We start from the raw sequence: 18850 nt of genomic DNA on the forward strand, positions 1-18850 counted from the left end.
TGTGCTCTGAAAATATGTAATTCCTTGGCTACTTATATCCAAAAGGTAAAGATGAAGTTGAAAAATGCTGACCCTTACTGTATTAGAAGGCTGTTGTGTGTCCTACTCTGAGAGTATTTGGTTGGTGCACAAACTTCCTTCTGAAGCCCAGCAAGCACAAAGCTAATCAGATGATCTTTTTCTGCTGTCACAAAATATGTTGGTGATATCAGCATTTGGATGTTGGTGGTTTAGTGTTGAACGAATACTGAATTTATTGTCATCAAAAAGCAGATATTGGCGTTATTAACCAGTGCAGCAATCCAACACTTATCAGTAATATCAATGTTTCATTTAATATCAGTGATTTTATATCAGCGGCATTGTTACTCCACAGTTACAGGATGTATTTGATAGTCAATACAATTGAAAGGAGAAAATTCTTTATACAAATTTGTTTTGGCCAGCCACACTTGACAACCTCAATTTCATTTCATTTTGCCCTTGGTAGAGCCACAGTTTCCTAAAGAGAAAAAATGTTCTCAGTTACTCTTAATAGAAGGGAGTAACAAATTGTTTTGGTGACCATGAAAGATCTGTAAGATCCCCTTGCTCTGCACCAAGTAGCTCAGTACTGAGGGACAGCTTTATTTTGCTAAATCTCTTTGTCAGGAGTAGGATGACTTGCTTTGTTCTGATATCTGTGTTGGTGTAACACAATCGCTGCCTTGCTCTACCCTTCCTATTCTTTGCATTTCTTGTTAGGAAAAGCACCTCATTTCTTACGGCTTCAGAATGTGGAGGTTAATGTGGGACAGAATGCGACATTCCAGTGCATTGCCGGGGGGAAGTGGTCCCAGCATGACAAACTCTGGCTTCAGGTAAAGTGATGCAATTTTTTCAAGTAAAATAAATAGACAGAGGACAGCAGGGTGGTGGGGCAAATGTTTATCATCAAAATCCTTTGAGAACTGCCTTGAGTTGTTTCCAGATCAGAATTCAAGATGATAAAATGCAGAACTGTGCTTCAGAAGATGGAAAAAGTGGCCAGCAAAATGTTAGTTCTAAACATACATCTTCAGACCTGTAAGCACTCCTTCATAAAAAAGAAAAGGCAGAACAGGTGCAAAAATCCCTCCCTTCTGCTTAATTTTTGGTCTTCTTTCCTTTTGCCCTCCAAAAATATTGTTGACAAAGGCTGAGGGAAGTATGTTGAGATGAAAACATTCCTTAAGGTATGTTATAAAAGGACAAAGCCAGTTTGTACTCATTTTGTTTCTTCCTCCCAGTTTCCGTTGGCTTTTGCTCTGCATTGGCTCTATATTGATAGCAGAATGTTCCTCTGGTTGCTCACTAAATGACCAAAGAGTTCCTTCTCTTTGTGTCTATTTTCATTCTACTGGTTGGACTTCAAAAACTGTGTTGTGCTATTCACGTAGTGACAAACTTAAGTGATTTTCAGTTCTGGAGTTAGAAATGGAGCTTTTAGCAAACTGGAAGGGTGGAGTGCTGTTTGCCAGTGAAGGACAAAGTTATTACTTGTGCCCTTTGGAGTACTTGGCTCTGTGGAGTTCCAGCATTGCCATACTCTATACTAGAGTTCTTCTGGAGACTTTGAAGATAGTTGAGTTGAAAATTGTTTGAAATTGGTAATCACAGCCTGAACCTCTGATTAATCAGCTGAGGCAAATGTTAGGTCAGCTGTGGGAGCACAGGTGAGACTAATTTAGCTGTGGTCCCAGAAGGGGTGGAGCTTGACTCCACCTCCTCTAGACCTCATTTAAGGGCTGACCACCACTGAGGCAGTATCTCTTGCAGATTGCTCCCTGGTGGAGGTTGCTTCAGCATTTCCCAGCGAAGGCATCCATATTAGTGAGTTTTTCCTCATAAATAACCTTCTGAATATCTGTTACCATCTTTGTATCATTCCACCTTGCACTAGTCTAAATACTCAGGCAAGAATCAGTTTACTAATGGTGTAAACAAAAATTAATACCGGGAAAAAGATTGTGTTGGTGAGAAATGTGGTTGGCGTTCTGTAAAAATAACAGTCATTCTAACTGTACATTATTAAAGCTGTTATCTTAAAATATACCTTTTAGCCTGAAAATTATTGGCCTATGTTGTACTTTTAGCATTAACAGAAACATATTTTGGCTTATTCTATATCTTTTTTTGAATTATTTCTGTGAAATCTTTCCACGGAAAGATTATATGTGTGTGAAAAAACTTCTGATCTGAAGCACTGTGAACCTTTTTTCCAAAGAGAAGAAGGGATTTGGGAGGAAATCATCATTGGTAGGGGGATCCTGGTTTCCATTCTTTTAAACTGGAGGATTTATTGAAAACAGCCTTGGAAATACTTCCCAAAATTGATTACTGGAAACTGGCACAATGACTCTGTGTTTTCCATTGAGGTTTCTAATAAAATAGACCAACTGAGCAAGTTCAGGTGTTTATGCTGATTTCCAGTTAATTCATCATCTGTCACTTTTCCAGTTGGGAAAATGCTGCACGGCATTGGTGGAGAAAGATTTATTGAGGATTGCTGGACATATAAACATTGCTGTTCATCCAAGCAATGTATTTAAATTGTTCTGGAAACAAAGTTTTATGCCTGAAAATGACAGGTTTATAAAATCTGTTCACTTATAGTATTTTCACAGGAGTACAAAATGCATTCATTTGTAGTATTTTCATGTCCTGGATAAGCTTCTGGATATACCCAGTACAAATAGTCTTAGCTGTCACTCTCCAGGCTTTTCAGTATACATAACACATCAAACGCACAAAAATATGTCAGAATTTAAGTAGATACAAAAAACTTAAATATATAAGAACATTTAAGCCCACTACTTCATAAAACCCAGAAAGCCTGTAAATTTTTCAGGGACGTTACCAGCTGTCTTTTCCTGAATGAATTGTACTCGTACAAAATCTAACCTAGTGAAGGTCTGAGCAGTTTTAAGAGTAACGAAGAGTGAATAATTTGTGTGCCTTTGTGATGTGAGTTGTTTTCATCTGTCTCCACAGCAGTGGAATGGGAGGGACACAGCATTAATGGTTACTCGAGTCGTCAACCACAGGCGTTTCTCTGCTACCGTCAGCGTTGCTGACACTTCGCAGCGCAGCATCAGCAAATACCGGTGTGTCATTCGCTCAGATGGAGGATCTGGAGTTTCAAATTATGCAGAACTAATAGTGAAAGGTAAGTTGTATTAATACAGCAACTTGGTGTTAGTTGAGCGTTTCCTCCTGTGTCAACTGTGTGTAAAATTTGACGTCCTATTGGGCCTTTCTTTCTTTCAATCCTATTAGATTCAAGTAGGAAAAATGGGTAAAAGTGACATGAATTTCAATCATTTTCTTAAAACAAGTATTTGAATCAAAGCTTTATCTGAATACAGCCTTCTTCATGAGCTCTTGAAGTAATGTATGGTAGCTGTGGATAATTTTAATGCAGTCAGCAGAATAGTTTATCTGTCAGTCAGCTTCATCTGGCTTGCTTTACATTTCATCAGACACAAATAATCCTATGGTAGTGTTGCATGTCAGAAGAGTCTGTTCAAGACTGTTGGGTGCAGGTGATCTGGAATGATTCTGTTGATGTCCTGAAGCACACAGTACAGATATCAGTAGCTCTTAATGGAAGCTGGAGGTTTCAGCTCTCTTATTAACTGTGATTCAGGAGGTGATGCTGTGCCTGACACGTGCAAGGTGGTATTTGCTTAAGAACATCCATGATGCACGGAATGAAATGCTATTTACTGCGCTGCTTTATTAATGTTACCCAAGCTGCACCACAAGGATGCTCACTGTGTCTTAGGAGAACAAACCAGAAGGTGACAGTCTCCCCTTAGACTGCTTTAGTGTCTATTGAAGGCAATACTGATGTGGGTGGAAGGAATCTTCTCAGAGAATATAGTTTTATTGATCAAAACTTTTGTACGTTATGGAGATAGAGGACTGTTGGAGAAATGAGATCACTTTGTTCTACTGTAGTACTTTTTTAGCAACTTTTTCTGTCACTTAGCACTAGCACCTTCACAATGTTTTAAATATCCAATGTTGTAGATATTCAGGCTACACTGATCATGAAGAGAATGTTCAGATTAGGTGCGAAATGCTTTTAATTCCCACCAAATTATCTACTATCTCACTTGTTAGAGGAGTTAACTTATGATTAAAATGAAATCGAGTTGCCAAAAGCAGCATATTGGTACTGTAAAATTGTTAAGTAGAGGGAAGGCAGTCTTCCAGAGCAACCAATATTAGAGTATGCAGAGTTGGGCATGTGCCTGACACTTTCATGTTTAACAGTATGAGGAGGAGAAAAATAGAAGAGTGAGTTGTAAATGTGAATGGCTGGACATCCAACATGATGGACATTGGTAGACTCACTGCTGAATTACCCAGGCAGACACCTAGGCAGAGAAACTTGAGGAGAGGAATATTGTTATGGGAAGGCACACTCCTCTGCTCTGTGCTGCTGTATTAGTAAGCAGGCAAAGTTAAGTGGTTCATTTGAGGTTAGCTTGATGCAGCACTGTGAAACACTGGGATTGCATGGATGAGTACTTCTAGTCTGGCTAATTTTAGCGTGGGTAATAGCAAATTCGCAACACATATATACAGACTGAAATGAAAGCAAATTGGAATTGTTTAATTCTGAAGAGATGTTTATTGAATTGCAGTAATGTACTTGGGTATACATTAAATTAGTCTGTAATTGAAGTTCTGCTCAATTGATAGTCCTGTCCCTAAACCTACTAAATCCAAGCTAATTCTTTGCCTCACATGCTTTTTCCCAGTTAGCTGAACATAAAATCATGTAGGATTTTTTCAACAAAGGTCAAGGTTGAAAAAACTATCTATATATCTTTCTCATGTGAAGATCTGTTTGCTTCCCTTAGCCGTAAGATATTTTATTACAGCAATGAGAAAGTGATTTACAGTTCTTGATGCTGCATAATTTAGTAGACACAGATTGAGGAATCTTTATTTGAAATACATTTACTACCTCAACACTTGAAATTGGAACCGTAGATACTTCTTTCAGCAAATAAACCAGTGATATTAAACACAAACCAGCCCCTTCGGTTGTCATACGTGACTATGTGGACATTATATTTCCAATACTGAGAATGCTAGAGAACTGCCACTGCAGAGCTGTTCACTGTCTGTGCAAATACCTTCTGTAAGTGGCAGTAAATCTATTCTTCTCTTTGCACTTCAGAATCGTAATCACAAAGCCTGCAAAACCCATCATTTCCATCTGCACACCTTACCATCCTTTGGTGCTCCTCTGGAAAATAGCTCTCCTCTATTTCTTAACTTTCACAGTCTCTCATACAGTAATTTTGTGTAGGGCAGGCTTTGAGTATCCTAGAGCTTCTACATCTTGCTGTACTGATCGCATGCAGATGGAATGCTTCTAGTCCGTAATTTTCTTTTAAGTAAAAGCTGCATGGCAGTTATCCATATTCTGAAATAAATGCATATTTTGCTTGTGTAAAGATTGTTTAAAATACTACAAAACTGTCCAGGATCTGAACACGTGAGATCTGTATTAATGATACAATTCGAGTGTCCTTCCAGAAAGCCTCTTACTTCATGTGGGAGTGTGAATAACATTTTAAACTGTGCGTGTGTTTGTATTGGCAAGTTGTTTGCGATTTATTTTTCTGATCCATTTCAGGTAGTTTGAGTGCCCAAATTAATGAGTGGTAGAAATTTGTAACTTCTTTTTTCTTGAACCTGTTTGTTTTTGCAGTCTTGGCTCACCAGCAGGTCTTTTGAGATCATTTTATTGCTACCTGATGATTTTTATGAGATCTGTTCTATGCTGCCACAACAGGAGTTGCAGTATGCGACAAAACCCCTTTACAGACCTCTCAGGATATGTTCTTTTTCCCTTCAGTTTTGCCTTTGTTGATTTTTATAGTGTTTGATTACTCAACACAGATGTAAGACAGTCTGTTCCTTAGCTGAGTGGCTTTCTGTCATCCATGTGATGTTTGGGACAGCTCATCTGTTTATCAGTCACTTTTTTCTTGAGGTTTTCAGACATGAAGCTGATACTTGCAATGATGCCAGAGGGAGAGGTGGGTTGTTGTTTTTTTCCCCAGTGTTGCTTACTGTTTTTTCTCTAATTCTTTTCTGGTCTGATGCCTGTCAAGACAACAAATAACAATAAATAATTATGCATTAAGACAAAATACCTATGTATGTGGTTAAGTTGCTTCAGTATTAAATATATAGAGATATACCTTGCAAATTCACTATTAAAAATTATGAAGTAGACAACCTCTACCTGCATTTTGACCAGTCTCAGTATGTACCATTGGAGTTGTATCCAGAGTAGTTTCAATTAATTATTAAGCTTCAGGAAGAACTATTAGGAAAAAGAACTTTCCAAAGCCTAAAAAAAATAAGAAATAAAGATATGTCTCGCACATCTGATCCAGGCTGGATCTGGCCATAGAGATGTTGCATCAGGCCCTCCATAGGTCTGCTTGGGTGAAACAAGTGGGAGTGTAGATATGAAAGTATATTATATGGCATTATGCATGTACTGCAGATTAGAGCTTGCATCTGGACTGAAAATACAATTGACTTCAATGTACTTCCTTAGGATGACATTGTTATGGGGGCCTGTAGTGACAGGATGAGCAGAAATTGCCCTCTTCCAGTTTAAAGCTGATTTAGATGTGATATCAGGGAGAAATTCCTTACTGCGAGGCTGGTGAGACACTGGCACAGGTTGCCCATTGAGGCTGTGGATGCCCCTTCCCTGCCGTCATTCAGGGCCAGGCTGGATGGGGCTGAGCAACCTGGGCTTAGAGGGAGGTGTCCCTGCCTACAGCAGGGGGTTGGAAGGAGGTGATCTTAAAGGTCCCTTCCAACCCATTCTTTGATTCTGTGACCATAAACTCCATAGTCTTTCACTTCATATTCATCCACAGTACATGTATAATTTTGTACCTTAGGATACTGGTATGAAAAGTACTCATTAAATGTATCATAATACCCTTGCCATCACAAGATAATATAGCAACTATTGCCATAACAGTACTCAGATCCCTGGGCTGGGGGTACTGATAAGAATAGTAGCAATGTTGCAGTCATCTTCTTTTGCCTGAGAGTAGCTGGAAGATCCTAACCTGGCCCCTCACTTGGAGCCATTTAGGTGAGAAACTCATCTATGGTCGAAAATAAATGCTTTTTAGATTTCACTGTTAAAATATTTTTTTATAGTGTGCAGAAATTCAGATAGGAATTTTCGTGCCTCACGGCTATTAATCGGGCTCATCCAGGTTGTGAAAGTTGCTGAGTAGATTTGAATTCATCTGCCTGAGTAATATGCATTAATCAAGGTCCTGCACGTTATCACTTTATGAACAGGGAAGCATCTCTCGTTGGCACTGTCAGCGGTATCAGGAAAGCTGTGATGGGGAGGGCTTTCCTCAGGCTTCATGCTCTCACACTCTCATGTTCTCTCTTTGCCTTTTTACACAACTGGATTGTCTGCAGAGTTAATGTGTGCAGCACCAGGAGAAGTTAAGTGTAGATTTGATCGGGTGTGTGTTAATGTTGCTCTTTTGGATTACCACAGAGTGTATGTGTGGATGTGAACCATTTGTGAAGGTTATGAAATTAGTGAACATGAGAAACTGACTTTGTGGTTGCGGGGTGCCTGAAGAAGCTGCTGCCATTCCTTTATTCCTCTGTAGTCACAGTGATGTAGGGAATGCAATGCTCCAAACCCTGGTGTTCAAATCTGGCTAATAATTACTCGAACTCTTCACTCTGTTTTAATCATCTAGTTTGGTGTTGTCCAATAGCTATTGCTTTAACTCAGATCTAATCATTGGATGTCTGTGTGCTGAGAAAAGGGGAGATGAGATTTTGAACACTCATTCCCTCTCACTGAGAGCTTTGCTTCCTCTCCTTTCACTCTGCCTTAATAGCTTTTGGAGGAGGGGAGAGCGCTGAGGACAAAGCCGTTGTTTCATAGAAATAGGCAGTTAGAAAGAATGATACGTGTTATTTCAAAAGAAAATATTTCCTTCTCCTTCTGTTTAACCTCCAAAATAGAACTGGAAATGAAGCCTTTCTTGGGAGCTGATTGATAGACATACATGATATTATAGACTGGATCCATTTTTCAGAGCTGCACTGTGCAATGTGGACTTGCAGTCGTGTTGCCATGTTTGTATTCCTTGTTTTCAGTGTTTACGTTAGCCAAGGATGTGTGAATTAGAATGGGTGTTTCCGGGAAGAATACAAAGCTACAGCTGTGATACAAGGACATTTCCTAAGCTAATTGTTGACAGTTCAGGTCTCCAATTTCTTTTCTTTCTGCCATAGCTCTTCAATTTCTAAGCTAAGCAAGCAGAGATTGCTGTATGAACTTTATCTTCATTGTAGGCACTTGGGAAATGAATACAACTTTCCTGTCACAGCACTGACTTGAGTTTCAGGAACTATCAGTATTGTGCATATAGGAAAGAAATTGGAGATTGGGATGGGGGGAAGGCTGGGCGTTGGAGGGGGGGGTGGAGGTTGGTGGTGTTTGATTTGTTTGTTTTCCTCCTAGAGATGCATTAAGGAGTTATGTTTTAATCCTGACTGAGCATGGTAGACAAGTAGGCATGGGATTGAGTTCCTTAGGATTGTTCTTAATATGCATGTTTCTAAGCGTGATGCTCATGATGTATAAAGTTCTTAACTGAATACAAGATAAAAATGCAATAACAAGTAGAAAAAAAAAGAATACAAAACAATCTTTTTGAAGTGAAGGAGCTTGAGTAAATCCTTGTGCTTTCTGAGTGTGGTTACCTGCAGCCTCCCTGATGTATCTCAGGAACCGGTTGTGATGGTGCAGGGAGCAGACGGCTCATGTGAGCTGTGGTTCTGCTGGCTGAAAGCCATGGGGCAAGCAGTCCTCACCAGTCTTAGGCAGAGAGAGCTGTTACAGCTTTGTAGGAGCAAGGAGGCTTCTCCCAGGGTTATCATCTTCTCTCTCTCTAGAAGAGGACTCTAGAAATAGCTAGGAATGATTAACTTAGTAAAAGGCTTGTTTGTTTTTAGTTTTGTTTCTTTAAATCTTTCCTCTCAACTTGACCTGAGTAACTGCAAGATTTGTTGTGGGAAGAAGCCTTCTTGCTGCTTTTAAGTAAGATAATGTTATGAATGTATTGAATGTATGAAATAATTGTGCCCTGTCCTATACCCTCTTACCTGCCTCTACCAAACAGAGGAGAGGAAATCTCCAAAGAGCAAAAGTAATGAAAGGAAAAGCATTGCTGTGTGATAGACTTTGTCATCTCACTAGACTGCCCTGGCATTCCTTGACTTTTCCATCAGCTATTCATGTAGACCTGCATATTTCTATATAACCTTATTCTTCTACCTGCTGTTCTGAGAAGTGTCTCCCCACATCAGACAAATACAAAGGATAAAGTGGGAATCGAAGTAAATAAATGAGCTGTTTAATCATAACAATTTCAATCTTAGTATGTTAAAATTGCCAAAACAATTTACATAAGGTTTTGGTCTTCAGATAAAAGATGTGGTCCAAAAGTTGGTGGAAATAATATGTTGTTTTTTGGTTAGTGTTCCAGTAAACATCTACCTATTAGCTTCCTATTGTAGAGAAAGCTCCCAACAAACAGTTCAGCTGGTGGAAGGAGGAAGCTTGCAAGAACAAATGAATGTGTTTCAGTCTGCCTAGGATTACACTCATGCTTGAAAAGTACAGACAAGGTAATTTCGTATATTTCATGCTGCCTTACATCGTGGAGGAAGATAGCAGTAATGCAATTTTCAAGTATCTATTGCTGCTGGGGCGTACAGCGTATTAACTTATGTTGAGGGACTTTCACTGCTGGAGGCTTCTGTTGTTCTGTAGTATTCATATGACAGTCTGTAGTCTTGCTAATACCAATTCTCATTTGTTTATTTTTAAAGGGATGGGAGGGGTAGCAGTTACTTGGCCAGTGTTGTTTATTGTCCCCATTAGCTTTCTTGCTTGGTGGCTAAAATATAGTCAAAATACAAAATTGTCCCTTTGTTAATTGTTCTGCAATCTATGCTGCTGTTTCTAGTAGGGTTTGATCCTGCTGGGTTATGCCTGTAGTTGATATTTGGCAGTCAGAACACACAGCCCTCTCCGTGCCCATTTAAAATCATCAGAAAAGTTGAAGGCAGCTGCAAAGAAATTAATTCAGGAGTGCTGCTATCGGAAGGAAAAAAAGCATCAAATGCTAAGGAGATATCTTAAAAGCCTTTGCTAGCTGGAAACGTTCTTGCAGTTAGGATAGCTTGGCAACTCAGACGATCAGATGTACACCATGCAAAATGTATCTGGAACTTTCCATTGTTCTTTGTTTCTTTCCAAGGTACGGTGTTTTCTAACAGCTGATTGCTTGTGATGCTCATATGATATTACAATTCAAAATGACGCCCCCCCACCCACCTTATGACTCAACTATGAAATTTAGCAGAAGGTTTGAGTCACATGCGTCGTTAACTGTCTCTCTTCCACTCATCTTTCTTCTGCCTCTTTAATTGTAGGGAAGTTATTAATGAACTTTCAAACCTCTTGGCAAATGGAACCTAGAACTATTCTTAATTTGCCCATGCTGTGGTTACAATCCTGTTAAGTGCTTTTAATTCAAGAGAAGGCACTTGAAGTACCATCTGTCATTGTACTGGATATTGGTGAGGAGTCTGGTATGATTAGGAGACCTTTGACACTTGTTAGATATAATTGGTGGATATGAGCTGTTATCTCCGCAGGAAGGATATCCTTTCTACATCAAAATATCTTTTCTGTTGCAGGAGGGGGGAAAAAAAGCCCAAAATTGTAGTGCTATACTTAATATGAAATGTGGGCAAAGATTCATTAGATTTCTCAGTGTGCGATGGTCATTATTAATAAGAGAACCTGTCAGAGTAAACTGGCAAAACAGCACGGATTCCATTTATATGTGAGAAATGGTTGAATTTCAAATGAAGGGAGTAAACTCATTCTATTGGGATGCAGGTGCCTCAGATCATGATGACTGGAGATTGTAGGAAGTTTGTGGTGCTAGACACACAGAGTGTAAGGAAGCAGAGTTACTGAGCTCTTTCAGGAATGCAGTAGTTACTGCAGCTAATAGGCTTGCTGCAAAAGTATTACATTTGCTACTGGACAACTGAATGAAGTCAGGTGTGCTGAATGGAGGCCCTTCAGCCAGCTTCTGTTAGATATTGAGGGAAACAGGGCTTTTAAAGTTCACACAGTATTTGCCTCTGAATGATGGAGCTGAACTGCTTTGCATTCAAAGCCGGCAGAACTGAACTCCAGGGAGAAGCTGGGTGTTGGTTACGTTAACATTCGCCCTATCCAAATGAAAAGATTAAAGAGCATTTTTCAGCGTTAGGGAAGGAATGCTCACTCTGCAGTCAGCTCCCACTCAGCTTCGAGATTATTGGAGGTAGGAAAATATCCGAAGTTGCAGTTTTGCATTTAGATTTTGCAGTCCCACTTCTTCCCCCCTGCTCCACTGAGGAATTTATCTGAGCCAATGATTTCCCAGCATCCATGGTAGCTGTCAGGTGAGGAAATGCAGATCCCAGATGATCACCAACAAACCCCAAAACCTGTTGTGATGCTTTTCAGCTTTGATCTGATGTGTTAATCTTCTGCCATGATAAATATCACCACTTGTTGCCCTCCTTTACTGGTGCTGGGATGCTTTGCTCACTTCACATCCTTCCTGTTACTTCTGCCCTGCTGTGACTTTGAGAGATGCCTTCAGATGTAGGGGCAGAAACCTGCTGAGCAGCAGTTAAGTAGTGTGATTGCAGCAAGCCCTGCCTCTATTGTAATCCTTAGCCTATGGATTTGAGGGCAGAAAAAAAAAACAAACATCAACATAATATGAAGTTTCTTGGCTTTGTACAGACTAGACCTATCTCTCTACAGGTGAGATTTCCCTCCCGAGCATCTCTCACTTCTCTTTCTCGGCAGGAAACTTTCTATCAGTGCACGTTTGTATGTGAGGAGGATGCAAATAGCTGCACGACTTAGGCTCTCTCTCTTTGGATCCTATAAATCAGTCTTTGCGTGTGCTTTACTGTCCTATTTATGAGCCTGCAGCTAATACTGAATCACATGGCAGACTACAACTTACAAACTGCTTGTTCCCTCAGCAGGATACAGACACAAATTAAAATGGAAAAGGGTTGAATTGCTTATTTCTTTAATTCTCTCTTTTGTTTCTGCTGTTTCTAAGTTTCTGACTGGCCCCTGTGAGCAGTGCTGAGAAGATCTTATTCCCTCTTACTTGGCATTATGGTATTATTCAGTCCTTTGTTCCAAACTCAGTATTTCTCAGTATTTTCCATGGTTTTGAGGCTGGAATTCTCAATATAAGCACTTTTGTGTTTCCTCTTGCATTTTCTTTTGCCATCACTCTACTACTTAGTCTTCCACATACCTTTGTCTACTTGTTGAGCCTTGCCAAATCACTTACTTCTGCTTCCTTGTGTGTGTTATGGATGAACTTCTCTCAAGTCTCAGCAAGGAACCTTAAGCATTGGTAGAGGCAAGCACTTGGGCAATGGAATTACTGCTTACCCCTGGGTAAGGGCTTCCACAGTGATGCTCCCAAGAACTACAGGAAGACACAAAAAGCATCAGCTGAGAACAGCATAAGAGCATGAAAAAGTAATTCTGAAGTTTAAAACTGTACAGTTGGTGATGTGTTCTGGGAGACAATTATTTCAAGTGGTTTGTGTACACTAAATCAGCAGCCTTCCGTATTTACTGCATTTACGGCTGTATGCTGTACGATCTGTTTATAAGTAAAAAAGTAAGGTGTCTATCCTTAGTGAATCCACTGCACATCTCTGTGTCAGTTCTTATGCTTTTATATGCACCTGCTGCTTCTCTTTCCTGTTAGCTGCTCTCAAGAGGAGCAACTCAAATGACAGGCCATAATGTTATCCACTCATTGACTTGTCTGTCCACATCAAAATGTTTTGCTGCAGACAAGGTGATAATTTCCCTTACATCAGTCAAACTTCTGTCAGTAAGATCAGACAAATGTCCCTCTGGTTGCTGCAAGGTATATTTATCCTGTTTCCAGTCTGAACAAAGAAAGGAGCAGTAGGTAATTCTGGTGGAACGGAATAGAGCAAATTACTGATAATTGACAAGTAAGACACTTGAGTTGCTAGGGTTACTCCAGAATAGGAGAGGTTTATGTATAATTACAACAGTTCAGTTCCTTGCGTGGGACTGCACTATTGATTCCCCTTGCTTTAGATATGTTTGTGAGAAAAGCAAAAGAGAAAAGCCAGTGTATTTCAAAACAAGTAGTGAGAGTGTTGTACACAAAATGTTCTTTCATTTTGGCTCCTCCATTAAACTGAAATTCCTTGGGCACTAAGCCCAAGAGTTCAGAGTGACATTTGTAAGGTTACGGTCTTCTATACGTTCTTTCTCTTGCCATTTGTGTCCAACAAGCCAAGAGTCCAGACAGTTACATCACAAATTGAGAGGAGAGTTCAGTTAGTAGTTGGATGTGTGAGGTGTTTATATCTTTGGGGACAAATGAGTCAACTTTTCTGATCAAACTATGATTTGATAGTGTTCTACATCAAAATGTGTAGAAAAAAATAAACAAAACCCAAATAACAGATTAGTAGAAAGCGTGAGAGAATCTAACTTAAAACATAACTATTGATTGTTCCATGTGTTCTTATTGTCCCATCTGCTGTTGCAGAATCTGTCATGATTTAATCATCTTAAAAGTTCATTTTTAGGATAGAGATGTCTTAGTCATATATATCTGTCAAGTCTTGACTATGTGGGCAATTCTGGGATTCACCAGTGACTCTCTTCAGTTGTTTTCTCTTGAATATTACATAGTGGTTATTTGAAAAAGATGTAATATCTGGAGACCTACACTGCTGTTTTTTTGTGTTCTTTTTAATTTTATGTTTTCTGATGCTTTATATATGTCTGGTCTGGGTGGCAGCTCTGTTTACTAATACTGCTTCCAAATTGATTCATGTCACCAGACGTGCACCACATTTCCTGTGCCTTTTGATGCTTGAAGGGAAAAACGTGTTCTACGTACACAGCAGTGAATCAGTTTGGGTATTTACTCTTGTAAATAGATGGAGACAGGAGACAAGCTTTCGCCAAACTCAAAGGCAGTGGATCTGGTGGTATTTATAATTCTAGGAAGCTTTCAAACAGGAATGTGATGGTTGGCTGACAATGGATGGCATCCAGTCTGCCAAAGCTGAGTTATCTGAACTTGAGCAGATCTTTCTCTCAATGGCTTCAAAGGCATCTGCCTTTCAGGGTGAACTGTGTAAGAGACTGAGGCACTTGTTCTCCAAGGCCATTTCATTAGATGACTGGAATTCATCCTCAGGATAGCTATACTTGTACAAGTTAATGTGCATATCATTTCGAAAGCGGCTGTAGCTTTAGGCACAGCAGGCTTAAAATAATCTCTGTAGTTAGGACAGTGGATGCCATCATACTGGAGTACAAGCACAAGTACAGATCTCACTCCACATTGTGTCACACGTGCAAAAGTAAGCATTTACCATATTGCAAATCTAAGCCTATATTTGTTAACATGCATGCAAAAATGAACCCAGGGGACTTTAAGATGATATCTAACTAAATGATTGTGCTTGGGGCCCTGAGGCTAATGGCATAAAATGTGGCAGTGCATTAAGATCACTTAGCTGAAATAGCACCTCAAACAATTTATATGTTAAATGAGTTGTCACATATCTTGCTGGGATCTGCAGCCCTCTTTTCATTATATGCATGAATATATTCCTGTTTGGAACCATCCTTTTTTTTAGGGGGGGGAGGAGGGGGGGGGGATGAGGTGGGGTGGAAAAAAGGGAGTATTCAATAAAACCCCACTGGGTTCAATTTTCAAGAAAATTAACAAATGCCAACTTAAATAGTGTAATAAAATTGTGAAGGATGGGGTGTGGTTAATATTGCATGAAATACGTATCCAAGAAGAAAAAGCAAATGGATTTTTGTAGGAATGCATGTTTGGATCCATCTGCAGTTTATAATAGATGTTTTGTTCAGATCTACACAACAGAAAGTTGAATTAGTGTAGCAGGTGTACGTTTTTTGTTTAAATACACTGATTGGCACCTGCTTGCCCCTGCATCCCCTCCTCTGCTCTTATTAATGATCAGTATCCTGTTAGAGTGAGAAAATTCACTTTTCATTCAGTTATATACAATTCATTTTGCACTGACAATTGTTTTGAGATGGAACATACTTCAGCAGATTTGAGCAGCATTGCTAGTCAGTGCCCACAGTCTGTAGTTGTGGTGGTTGTCCTTAGCTCTGTGGGGCTTTATATGCACTTAAATCCATACTTTCTTATTCTTCTGAATGTCTGCTACGACCACAGCATTCTGAGTTACTTATTGTCCTCCTCTATCTGTCCTCCATCACCTCATTTTTCTTATTTCACTCCTTCAGTCCTGTCCTTGCCTCCTAATCAGGAAAACACACCTTTAACCTGTTGCTAATGCCCTTAGAAAACAATGATGCTGTTTGGATCTTTGCATAGGCATGCTATGGTCTGTATCAAGGGAAAAGAAGTTTTTCTCCTGTTCCCAGACACAACTTGGAAGGAAACGTACTTAAATCATCTCTGTCACACGTGTTTCTGTGAAGCAGGAGGGCAAAACATGATACTTTCTAGATTAATACTGCTGTTAGTCAAGGTCGTTGTATCATCCATCAAGAGGCTAATCCTGCTGGGTAGGAAGGTTTGAATTTTCCAAGTCTTTCCAAGTGAAAGGCAAGCAGACCATTAGCATAGTGCCTGGGATATCTCTGTTCACATCAGTTATAGGCAATTAGTGTTTTATTTTCCAACTGAATAAACAATTTCAAATATAATTAGTCAACAGAATGTCTTTCCTGTTCTTTAAATGCAGCCTTAGGGAGTGTTGGTTTCAAGCAGGTTAAAGTTCTTATTCTATATCAGTTCTTATTCTATATCAGCTGGAATGTTGTAACAAGATTTATTTTGGTGCTGTATGGTAGAAAAGAAAAAAATCACTGAGAACAGCTTTTTCTTTGTGACTTTTTAGGAGAGAAAAAAAAGCCTACAGGAAATACTGCTGCCACTTGTTTCAGATAGGACTTTTAGGGACTTGAGATAGAACTTTTAGGGCTGTGAATGTCCTTGCAAGATCTGGGAAACCCATTCCAGAAATTATTTCACTCTCCAAGGAAGTGTTTGTTGATCCCTATTGTGGGCCACACAAATGGGAAGGAATGCCATGTACCCACTGAAATAAAATAATAACACTTTTACATTGGTTGTAAATTGCAGATATAATCATGCGTCCTTTTCCGTTATCTGGAAGCAGTGTGTTCCTTTAAAAGCTTACTAATTTTATTTTAGAAAGGGAACATAAGTATCTGACTCACTCTCTCATTCGTCTGCCGTAGAAAATGCCTTCTCTTCAGTATTCAAGGCATCTAACAATACTTATTCACGTGCCTCTTGTTTCTTTAATAACTAAATAAGCATTTCTGAATAAGTACCATTAAACCAATTAGCACAAACATCTATTGTATTGTTGTCGATAAAGGAATAGCCTGTATTTACTCTTTCTGATTCAACCCTTCCTCAATTAATAAATATCTTCTGAGGAGTCCGTGCTAGTAAATCTCCTTTGACCTCTCTCTTCTGCTGTACCAAGGCCATGTGTAAGCGCTTCCTTGGGAAAGGAGTTTAGTTCTTACTCTCTGTAAGCTAAATAAGCATCACTGAGTTTGAGTTACCTCACAGCCTGTGGCTGTTTTCCTGTGCCCACTCCCAGGTTTGGGTGGCATATTGGCTCTGGTTTCTCATCTTCGTTTAGTGTGATGGAAGACCCCAAAGTCATCCATTGGACATGGCTGCTCATACTCTGCTCCCTGCGTGCTTGATGTCACCCACCTGTCTGACTACGTATTGCTCGTCATGCCCAATGAGTTTTATGAGTTTTTACATACATCCAGAAAGCCATCTTTTCCTATAAATGCAATTTATATCAATGTGTATGAAATAATAATATTTTGTATAATTTTGCTCACTTATAGTTACACCTAAGCATTGTTAGTTATTTTTCTGAGTGTATTAATAAGGAAAACATTGGTGTACAGAATAGTTTCCCTCAGTTATCCCAGTGGCAAGGCAATTAGTGCATCTCTGCTGGCCACTGACTTGAATCTTGCATGGTTGTAGTGCTTTTATTCACAAGCTGTCACTGTTACTCTCTAATCTATCTAGTTCACAGGGAAATAAAGTATGCCATCTTTCGGGATTGCGTTGGAAATGGAAATAACGAATAAAAGATATTTAGTTTTAAAAAAAAAAAAAAGTAATGCCTAAACTAAACTGTAGCCTGATTCTTCAGGGAGAAAATAAAATACCTGCTGACAGCTCTTACCATAGTGACGTTCTTGCTTCTGTCAAAATATCAGACGCCCCATCATTTCCATTGGCATTTGCAAGACTCTTTAAAGAGATGCATAGGAAAGCAGAATGTTTTGATGGGTGAATTTTTCAGTTGGAATCCCTTTCTGTAGCCACTGTTTCAATTGAAAAGAATTTTTTTTCTGTCTGCATGCACTCAGTTTGATTAGAGAAGGTTTGGGAGCAAGTGAAGTTGAAGGGCAGATAAGATATTAAAATTCAGCAAAGTGTAAGTTTTTCCACCTGTTGTGCAACTGGACAGTGAGAACTTCTGCTATTATTAGAGAAAAAGAGATATTTATAGTGCAGATGAACTGTGGGACCTGGGATGCGCTGCTCATCACTTGGGTATCTGTGTGTTATTTCCAAGCGAGTGAAATTCCTCCTTTACAGAGGTGTAAGGCAGAGTGAAGGACATAGCAATGTCCACTTTGAGATAAAGATAATTGCTCAGCATTCAAGACCTCCTCCTTTCAGGTTCTGGTGCTTCTAAAGAAATATTAGTCTTATCTCCCTAGGATGTGTGTGCCTATTTCTGACGCTTGTGGAGAGCAGCCCACACTATCTGTGTTGTGGTTAATCTCATCTGATTAATAGAGGAGAAGTCAAACATCTGATGTAATTGGGACTGAGGCACTGAGCACAGGTGTGTGAGCTGTCATTGAAATAGGAAGATGGATGCCTATGGAGAAATAAGCCTTTAATGTGTCATTTAGTACTGCAGTGTTTTCTTGTCTGCTTAGCTTTTCTAGATATGGGGCAACCACAATCCTTCTAGTTACAAGAAAACAGCATCCTGTGATTTCGTAGCAAAGTGGTTGTTTGTGACTTTCTTTCCTTGGAGTATAGATTCCTTTACTGAGTTGGAAGAAGGCTCCCCTTCTTTTTTCCAGACATATTGCCTAAATAGGAGGGATGGTTATATATATATACTGTGCCAACAACTAACTGGTACTGGGGCAGGGTACACACTTGATAGCTGGACGTCCATGCTTAGTACCTGGTGCTGACAGAAAGGATGACAGACTCAAATACAGTGTATTAAGTAGTAATCTGCCTAACTTCATCTACTCTTTGTCAATAATAAACCCCATAGGACACCAATTTTTTTTTTGTCCGTGTCCACACACATGGCAGAGAGAGGATGAAACTATGGAGAAATAGGAGCGAAAGAGGCAAAAATGAGAAAGTAATTCCCTGTCCAATTACCCTTATCCACACCGCTGTTGTTTGCAGTCACTTTGTCTGGCTGTGTCGTGCTGATTGGCAAAGAGCTGCAGACAGGGTAAGAACAAGTCCATTGCAAATAGGTCTGCATGACTCCAATTCATTGGAAATTTTCA

At 39.5% G+C, this 18850-nt stretch overlaps 1 protein-coding gene across 1 annotated transcript in view; it reads left to right on the forward strand.

The window, feature by feature from the left end:
• Positions 1 to 18850, forward strand: part of LOC146752055 (receptor-type tyrosine-protein phosphatase T-like) — a 99363-nt gene that overhangs the window by 61243 nt on the left and 19270 nt on the right. Inside the window, exons 4-5 of the mRNA XM_085533069.1 lie at positions 745 to 860; positions 3013 to 3187. Coding sequence (XP_085389195.1) covers positions 745 to 860; positions 3013 to 3187 — 291 coding nt within the window. The remainder of the gene's footprint in view (positions 1 to 744; positions 861 to 3012; positions 3188 to 18850) is intronic.

The sequence above is a fragment of the Coturnix japonica genome, unplaced genomic scaffold (genome assembly GCF_054131305.1).
Source record: "Coturnix japonica strain WE unplaced genomic scaffold, WE-NBRP24 Scf053, whole genome shotgun sequence".
Classification (NCBI taxonomy): Eukaryota; Metazoa; Chordata; class Aves; order Galliformes; family Phasianidae; genus Coturnix; species Coturnix japonica.